The 9,660-nt window shown below is 41.1% G+C and overlaps 2 protein-coding genes across 3 annotated transcripts; one reads left to right on the top strand and one right to left on the bottom strand.

The window, feature by feature from the left end:
* Window positions 1-1,599: 1,599 nt before the first annotated feature.
* mea1 (male-enhanced antigen 1) lies at window positions 1,600-4,884 on the bottom strand. Of its 2 annotated transcripts, none has more exons than XM_024424586.2 (4): window positions 4,727-4,884; window positions 3,267-3,583; window positions 3,017-3,125; window positions 1,600-2,844 (listed from the first exon to the last, which is right to left on the bottom strand). In XM_024424586.2, the coding sequence occupies exons 2-4, from the start codon at window positions 3,549-3,551 to the stop codon at window positions 2,681-2,683; spliced, it is 558 nt and encodes a 185-aa protein (XP_024280354.1). In that variant the 5' UTR covers window positions 3,552-3,583; window positions 4,727-4,884; the 3' UTR covers window positions 1,600-2,680. The 2 variants fall into 2 exon arrangements, with proteins under 2 accessions (XP_024280354.1, XP_024280355.1); XM_024424587.2 differs by having other exon boundaries at window positions 3,267-3,579; window positions 4,727-4,825.
* Window positions 4,885-5,029: 145 nt separating this feature from the next.
* On the top strand, window positions 5,030-6,619 carry dnph1 (2'-deoxynucleoside 5'-phosphate N-hydrolase 1). Its single transcript, XM_024424588.2, has 4 exons — window positions 5,030-5,381; window positions 5,589-5,660; window positions 5,952-6,062; window positions 6,252-6,619. Exons 1-4 carry the CDS (start codon window positions 5,246-5,248, stop codon window positions 6,368-6,370), a joined length of 438 nt encoding a protein of 145 aa, XP_024280356.1. The 5' UTR covers window positions 5,030-5,245; the 3' UTR covers window positions 6,371-6,619.
* Window positions 6,620-9,660: the final 3,041 nt, after the last annotated feature.

Here is a 9,660-nt window from a genome sequence, read left to right as displayed (position 1 = left end):
AATGCTCACTAACAGAGATGTAAACAAATTTGTGCACAAAAGTTGAGAGAAATAAGCCTTTTGTTAGTATGAAACATTTCTGGGAACATTTATTTCAGCTCATGAAACATGACTAACACTTTACACGTTGCATTTATATTTTTGTTCAGTGTATGTTTCTTGAAAATGCTCCTCTGTTGAGTCAGCCTCATTGTAGAAAGGTAAGGGTTGTTTCAGTTCAAGTGTAGGGAATCTCTACGAAATATCCTATTTCGTTTTCTCTTCCTCCAAACCGGCTTGATTCAATAGGTCTCTGTCGTAGATTGTGTTCTATTATTTCTTTTAAGCACTCAAGCAAAGTGCACTTTGTATTGTGCACTTCCATACACAATTCATCCTCCTTAAAGGACTATCTACAGATGAAAAAAGATACTTGCCTCACTAATTAGGCACAATAATTATGTTGGAAAAAGGAAAGCCTGCGGTTACCGTTCCAAATATTTGTGTTACGGTATATTGTAATGTATATTGCTTAGGGTTGCAACCCCTTGCCCCCCCCTCCCCCCCCCCCTCCCTCTTGTTTTTTACCACTTGCTGTACGATGTCATGATTTCTTTGTAAGGGTCTTTTCTATTGTTTGAGCTTCCTGTCAATCACTCCAACAGTGGGGAACTCCCTCTATGGCTGCTGGGCAAAGTGACTCGTCATCTCACCCAGGCAATCTCTTGAACTGCATTGTTGGTTAAGGGCTTGTTAGTAAGCGTTTCACAGTGAAGTCTACACCTGTTGTATTCCGCGCATGTGACAAATAAAATTTGATTTCCTTAGTGAAAAGTTGGCTGCCAATGTTTCCTCCCCGACAGTAATAATGTTAGAGCAGTCTTAATCCAAACTATCTGGAGCTGTTTATTATATAATCTCAATTTCCTTACATTTAAATCCATTTATCCGTACTTAAATAAATGTATCTTGTACTGTGCTCAGTTTTCAAAGTAGCGATAACCTCTACACTCACCCTGCGTGGAACAAATCTCATCGGCTCAGATTAAATTTTTTATTTTATTTTTAATTTTACTAGGCAAGTCAGTTAAGAACAAATTCTTATTTTCAATGACGGCTTGCCTGTTCAGGGGCAGAACGACAGATTTGTACCTTGTCAGTTTGGGGATTCGAACTTGCAATCTTTCGGTTACTAGTCCAACGCTCTAACCACTAGGCTACCCTGCCGCAGAGAAGATTTGGCAAATCCAAAGAACCATTCTCTAAATTGTATTTTTCTGGTGAGGTTTGAAAAAGTTAGCTGTACATGAGACGTTTCTATATCATTTAAAATATTAGTTCATAATAATAGAATGAATGTAACTGTTCTCTTACCTGACTGAACAAGGCACATACATTCCTACTGACCATGCTTCCAAAAGGTACCTGTTGAGACATTCCAGACTCGCTAAGAGGTAGCATTGTTACTGTACACTAAATGCCATTGCTGGGTGTCAAGTGATGACATGGAACTGTGCTTAGTTTGTCCAGCAGCCACACAAACTGAAGATTACATTTTGAAGCAAAGGGTCTTGCTCCACCCCGTCCAGTTCTGACACTAATCTTAAATTGCCTTCCAGGTCATATGTACATAGGTTGTACTTTAATTAGTTAGAGCATTACATAGTATGAAAATCATTTTGTACAGATGTTCATGTATGTACAGAACAAAAGAAAAAGGCAAAAAATAAAGTGGACATGTTTGACATCCATCGAGTTTGGAAATATGTTGCCCTCACACACAAAACAAGTCAATATCCATCATCCTGGGGACCCAAAGGGGTGCACATGTGTTTTTACCCTAACAGTACACACCCGATTCCATTCATCAGAAACATATGAGTGGAATCAGGTCTCTAAAATGTGCACCCCTTTGGGTCCCCAGGAAATTAACGTTACGAGACGGGGGACATTTTTATTGTTCATTTCCTATGGATGCCCATATATATATATATTATGCTCAACAAAGACAATGATTAAACAGTATTGCAATATGGTAATCACCACCCAAAAATAAACAAAGGCGATCTGGTGTTGGAAAGGTGGTATGACTGTACACTGGAACGTTTCAAAAAGCTTAGGGTGGGGGAACTCCTAGTTCACGTAGAGTAGTGTTTCTGTTCTCAAGGCCAATTGGCTTTACCTGTCATAACCATTGAGCCTCATTATACTTTAAACTGCTGTACATTGATTCAAGTTCTTCCTTCCAGAAGCAGTAAGAGTTTGCATGATCTGAGAGACAAATATACTATACTCATTCATTTGACCTCATTCACATTAAACTTTACAAATACCAAGTAAATGTTTACATTTTAGTCATTCAGCAGATGCTCTTATCAAGAGTGACTTACAGGAGCAATTTGTTTTAAGTGCCTTGCTCAAAGGGCACAGAGACTTTTCACCTAGTCGGCTTGGGGTTTGAACCAGAAACCTTTCAGTTACTAGCTACCTGCCGCCCTTAGAAGTAGTGAGTACCCAGAGGCTCCTATCAAACACATTTAGGAGAGATATCTTAATCTAATAGGAATTGGAACTTGAGATTTGAGACACCTAGAACTCATGACCCGCTCAGAGGAGCTCAGCTCAGACTCCCCTGAGGTAAATGTGATGGTGAAATGCATGGCACAGTTAGACAGACTGTGGGAAGGAGGCCCATTCAGTCTTATTTGCGCTCTAGCATCAGGCCTCCAGAGCTTTGGCGAGTCTGGAGTGTCTGTTGGACCATGTCCTTCCATTGGTCGTCAGAGATCTCCTGAGCCCAGGTTGGGATAGCCAGAGAGGGCAGGGCCACTGCTGCCATGGTCCTCTTCACCAGCTCCACGTGGTCTTTAGGAGTGGACATAAGTACAAAGCATTACATTGAGAGTGAGCATTACATGGCAACTTAATGAGCAATACCATAAAGGAGTAGTAATAGCTATGGTCAGTTCTAAGGCTGTATGAGCATCCCCTGTATGTTTGGGTACTATGGATGAACTAAGCAAGACTGGATCCTCACCTTCATCCATGGGGATGGAGGCTGCGCTGCTCAGGGCAGAGGCTCCTTCTGGCTCCTCCTCCTCATCACTGTCTAGGGGAGGGGGCTGGGGAAGATGTAAGCCCATTGACTGTGGAGGAATCAATTAAGTTTCATCAATGTCTCAACAAGCAATGACAATTGACATTTTACTGACTTTTGTCCAAATGATAAATACATGACACCGATTGAAATACTGCATAGATCATATTCAGAACATTGGGTTAGATACCTCTATTCTCTCCTGGACTTCATGCAGTTGCTCTGCTACTGGGGGCATATCCTCAGGCTGATCTCCAGGTGCAGCATTTAGTCCATCAGGGTCCTGGTTTAGTGGCTGGTAATAGTAACCTCCATCATCCTCCTCCTCATCATCTCCCACACCGCCCTCCTCCATGTCCTCTCCACTCCACTCCCCGCCCACTCCACCATCTGACGGCCGCTCCTGGCCCAGCTCCTCCTCAGAGTTTGGTAAGATTCTCTCAGGACCCATCTCGAATGCTATCTCCACTTCCATTCACGGACACCGGAATCAGGCACAAGCCCTGGCTGGGGGAGAGTGCGTGAGTGAGGGGTAGAAATGGCATATCAACACAGCAGTTATATACAGTACTTGCTGTCTACCTGTGGCTTATCATTTTGCAATGGATGTTTATTATGGAACTAGGGACATTTGGCTTGTATTAAAGTTTGTAACACACAAGTCCTTGACTGTTCTCTTTGCTACTGCATGGTGGTACTGATGCACCAATTCTGGAACCAACAGTACCCTGTGCAGCTTCTATCCACAAGCCATAGTTAACCAAACAGCTACTCGGACTATCTGCATTGACCTTTTTACGCGTTACATACGCTACTACTGTTGTCTAATCACTTTATTCTTAGATATATGTACATATCTTGATATATTACCTCGTAACCCTGCACTTCTCTACCTTCTTGCCCTTTGTGCTGTTGTCTGTACCCAATAATGTTTGTACCATGTTTTGTGCTGCTACCATGTTGTGTTGCTACCATGCTATGTTTTCATGTGTTGCTGCAATGATATGTTGTCTTCTTAGGTCTCTTTATGTAGTGTTGTCCCTCTTGTCGTGATGTGTTTTGTCCTATATTTTGTATTTTATTTTTAATCCCAGCGCCCGCCCCTGCAGGAGGCATGTTGGTAGGCCGTCATTGTAAATAATAATTTATTCTTAACTGGCTTGCCTAGTTAAAAAAATCGACTCGACACTGGTACCCCGTGTACATAGCCAAGTTATCGTAACTCATTGTGTATTTATTATTATATTCGTTATTTTATATTATTTATGTATTTGCTTTCTCTAACCGTAAGCACTTCTGCTGTTTACGAAGAAAGTGACGAATAAAATGACTTTCTAACGAGGTAACGTTAGCTAGCTAACTACATTGACACGAAGCGAATAATGCACGAACATGGAGACAGATATATAGTTTAGAGTAGCGGACCTCCACCTACTCACCTGCTGTTATCTAATAGCTAAATAAACTGATGTAGATAGCCTGCAAGCTAACAACGTCAGCTAGCTAACGTTAGCAATTTAGCTAAACGACTAGCTAGCAAAGGATATAGATTCAGACTGCCCAATGAGGGAAACACCCCATGTGAGAGTATTATAAACCTTTTGAACATATATATCGGTGTGTGTAACAATAACATCTAATTTCACTAACCTTGACAGTTATATTTTCCTCAATGTTTTTGGGCCACCAAGTCACTGTAGACGTTCCTGTTCCTGTAAATCAACGAAACGGAAATCGAGGCGGATTTGACGTCATCGCGTTCACGTTTTGGCGCCAGCATGTGTGCCACGAGATGGCGCCAAAAGGCGAAAGGACACGATGCACGGGTTAGCTAATCACACACTGTGGGGTCATCACTAGTTACCATAGCCACAAAGTTATAAACCCCTCCCATTTCTGCGAAGAATCTTCTTAAAATGTCATTTTAAAACTAACCCTAACCGTAACTTAAACCTTAACCGCATTGCTAACCTTGTGCCCTAACCTTAAATCAAGACAAAAAGCAACACAAAAAAAAAATCATACATTTTTACGATATAAACCATTTGACTTTGTGGCTGTGCTATCTAGTGGACACTGGATTTTTTTTTTTAGGCATCATTTTCACTCGACTCAATCAAAAACGTTTTCAGACACCTACCTATAAATTAGCAAGCTAAAAGGAAAGCTATGCAAATTTACTTCTGTGGCAGTATTCGTGGAGGAAGACAGGATGTGGTTATTTATCAGAAAATTGTGCAGAAACTACAGCAATATGGAGAAGTTCTGACGGAGCACGTGAGTCACTGTGATCTGTCAGAGAAAGGTGAGCCACGTTCTTTACCACAGACGGTGTCTTCCCTGTAAATAATTTGTAGATTTGGATACCAGCATGAGCTCAACTTGCTTGTCGTTTGCTGGACTGTTACGTTTTATGAAACTATTTTTTTTTCTTCATTGTGACTAGAATTTGTACTGTGGTGGTCATGAACTCGTCAACATTTACTTGAACCTTGCATCTTGACTGTCCTAGGTGAGGATGCTGTGCAGAGCGGCGATACATTTATCCATGACCGAGATATGGAATGGCTTATGATGTCTGATGGTAAGAACGAGTCAGGACGAGTTTGCCGTAGGATGAAAATATTTAAATATCTGTTGTCTTGTTTATAATATGTGCATCTACTCTGTCACTATTCATTGAAAGCGATTTATTTCAGAATAGCAAAGGTGTATAAATGCTACTCCTACAGTATTTAAATATTAGCTCTTGTTCTTGCTAAAAAAGTTACCCATTGCGGAAAGTGACTAATCTATACCCATGTTGCAAGACAAGTTAGTAGTGTTTGCTACTACACAATGTTTCCATCTAAACATTGCTCTTCTCTAATGTCAGTGATAATAGCTGAAGTGACACAGCCCTCTCTTGGAGTTGGGTATGAGCTGGGAAGGGCACTGGACATGCACAAGAAAATCCTCTGTCTTTTCCGGCCCTCCTCTGGAAAATGTAAGATTACAGTTTGACTTTGAGAGAAATTATCATAATACAATAACACATGAATTCAATAACACATATCACAGCAAGCTTTAAACAATCCCACATTTGAGACCATCACAACTTGATGTTGATTTGATCATATTCCAGTCTTTTATGCCTACTGAGCTTATATGATATGGCTTCTCTACCCATGTCCAGCACTGTCTGCCATGATCAGAGGGGCGGTTGACGGGTCCCTGTTCCAGGTGCGAGACTACAAAGAGGAGGAGGTGGAGGGCATCCTGGAAGAATACTTCAACGGACTCGTCAAAGTCTGAGATGGTCTAACTGCACATCTATGGTGCCTTCAAGAGTATAAGAAGAGATATGGTTAGGATTCCTTAAGTTTCTCAATTAAGGATCTATGTTTGTCAAAAATGATTATGAATCCATTTTTTTTGAGAGAGATTTTATAGATATGACATGTTTTGAATACATTTTCTACATACACCGTAAGCAAATGTCTTGTCTTTTTACTGATTGCATATCAGTTTGTTGAATGCTTATAAAGCTATATCATAAGGTCACATCCATGGTGCATTTGCTATTTTGTTAATTGTACTTTGCTTCATGAGGTAGATGCAGGTTCTTCTGTCCACTGGGTGTCACTGGCTCCCTTTAAAAACCATGTAGGGCTCTTTTCATATAAAAATTATATCCTAAAATTAACAGATGGTTGACACATTGAGTTAGTGAGCTATTCCTCACCGTTGCAACAAGAACGTGTGCTCTTATAACTCATTCACCTGCTCTAGTACTATCCCTTTAAGTCAATCATAACACTTTCTCTTATACAGTATAAATCTTGGGTTCTATTTAGACTACTACCTTAGTGCGCTGTATGCCTATAAGGATATATGGTATAGTGGAGTGATGCCAGCTTGACTTGAATGTTAACAGGCGGCAGAGCTGGGGAAGGATGGCAGAGGCCGGTCTACACAGGCATACATTTTTGCCATCCTGTCCCTAAAGAGGCAGCTGCCATTGTGACACAAGCACTGTTGCCCACACAGGCCCAGCTGTTGGCACTTGGCACTTCCATCACCTCTGAAAACATATCAAAATCCTCTCCCAAGTCCTTTTTTACCACTGAACTGTGACAGGTGACCAGGGAAAAGGAACCAGTCAACCTTAGAGATGGAAATAGTAAATAGTTATCGGTTCACACTAAGCCTGTCACTGGCAGTATTGAGTATCCTAACTGTCTGTGTTCATTACAAAGTTAGGACAGTCATTTTCATTTCTGCCAATAAAAGGCCATAGAGGACTAATATCAACCAAAGAGGGATGTTGCACCTCTCTCCTAAAACAACTTGATGTGTTTCCTCAGGCTCACTAGCTCATATTTTATCGGATCTGAATGCATGACTGTTTATGGACCATCATACATCAGTAAACACTTCCCATTTGTTTCACATCAGTACCAGTTGACAGAGCACAGCTATGATGATGTTGTACCGAGTTGGAGGCACACCATTAGGCTCCCAGAGCAAACCATCTGCTTCAGGAACAAATTCTCGTCGGCAGTGATTAGGGCACTTAATAACTGGCCAAAGGTCAGTGAAAAACTCAATGAGAGTATAGACAACTACATTTCCTTGTGCTGGCTGCTGGTTTATCTTATTGTGTGTTTGGTCCAGGGCCTGACTTTTCAATTGGTAAAATGACAGTGATTTTGGTGTGTTCTAACATTGATTCCAACAATGCTATCTTACGGGAACTTGTGTTGTGATGACATGCATGTTACAGAGTAGCTCTATCATTCCTGTGTGGTGAACCTGAGGAGGGAACTGTCTTCCCACAGGAAGTGAGGACTCTAGTTTCAGGTTATTCTTGGGGTCTCCGTAGCTTCCTCTGCTGGATATTATGTCAGGTTGGGGTCAGGTCACATTTCACCCCCACCGGGCATTATTTGGTAAATTCAGGGGCTTGGGAGCTGAGGAAATGTTTATGGTGGGATAAGAGCACAGAGATTCAGGGAAACTTAAAGGGTCATTCTCAAATTATGTAGAAACAATTGCTTGCTAGAAAAGACAGCAGGTCTATAACAGTGATGGTATAAAGTGCTAAGTCTGAACCATTGGTGTTTGTCTCCTGGAAAATAGACGTTCAGAATTCTTTAACAAAAAAAAAATGTGACACCTTGTAGCGAAGAAGGTACAGTATCATAGGTAAATGGACGATCAATGTGTTGTTTTCAATTGCTTGATTGAATTGACCTGTCACGCTGAGGTCATGTAATTTAGGGATAAAGCCAGGTATGTGTTCTTAGATCTTCTGTACCTGTTATCTGTATCCTGGCTCTATCTACACTGAATTGGAAGCATTTTTGGCAGTCATTACAGCACTTTGTACAGGAAACAGTTCACAACTTTATTGCAGACAATTCGGTATAAAAAAATAAGACTCATTGCAAATAGACCACATTCTATAATAAATTACAGAAAATAAATAAAATGTGCAGCTTCAAATTACTGTTAAGCAAATCCATATTGTTATTCGCTATTAAACACCATACAGAAGTAAACAGGTCACAAATTCATTTTCAGTGTTGACAGAATATTACTTTTTACAAAATGATACAATTATAATTTAAAGTAACTGTCCAGTGAAAATCTCACTCTTAAAAGTTCATATTATGTTAACTAATACCCAAATAATGTTGTTGACTCATTCTATACTCATGTGGCCAAAGCATAAATAAATTAAAAAACATGAAGTCCCCACCTCAAACGTGTATCTCAAACAGAATATTTAAAAAATGCTTGCTATTTCCTCATAGAAGAATGAGTTTTACAATCAGCGGTCTACACATTAATATTTTTAATGACCGGTATACACTCACATCATTCTGTTGTTGTCCACAGTGATAGATTGAGATATCATCTTTATATGCTGGCCCATGCTGACTCCAATGCTTCCCTCAGTTATGTCAAGTTGGCTGGATGTCCTTTGGATCATTCTTGATACACATGGGAAACTGTTGAGCGTGAAAACACACTCAAACCGGTGCACCTGGCACCATACCCCATTCAAAGGCACTTAAATCTGTTGTCTCGCCCATTCACCCTCTGTATGGCACAAACACAATCCATGTCTCAATTGTCTCAAGGCTTCAAAATCCTTCTTTAACCTGTCTCCTAACCTTCAACTACACTGATTGAAGTGGATTTAACAAGTGATAGACTGACCAGGTGAATCTAGGTGCTTTCATGTCATGGAAAGACCAGGGGTTCCTAATGTTATATTTTTATTTTCTCCCCTTTTCTCCCCAATTTCGTGGTATCCAATTGTTAGTAGTTACTATCTTGTCTCATCGCTACAACTCCATGCGTCCTCCGAAACACAACCCAACCAAGCCGCACTGCTTCTTAACACAGCGCGCATCCAACCCGGAAGCCAACCACAATGTGTCGGAGGAAACACCGTGCACCTGGCGACCTGGTTAGTGTGCACTGCGCCCGGCCCGCCACAGGAGTCGCTATTGCGCGATGAGACAAGGATATCCCTACCGGCCAAACCCTCCCTAACCCGGACGACGCTAGGCCAATTGTGCGTCGCCCCACAG

This window comes from Oncorhynchus tshawytscha, linkage group LG06 (genome assembly GCF_018296145.1).
Source record: "Oncorhynchus tshawytscha isolate Ot180627B linkage group LG06, Otsh_v2.0, whole genome shotgun sequence".
NCBI lineage: Eukaryota > Metazoa > Chordata > Actinopteri > Salmoniformes > Salmonidae > Oncorhynchus > Oncorhynchus tshawytscha.
The sequence above is the reverse complement of the archived record's forward strand: the minus strand, read 5'-3'. Positions and strand labels throughout refer to the sequence as shown.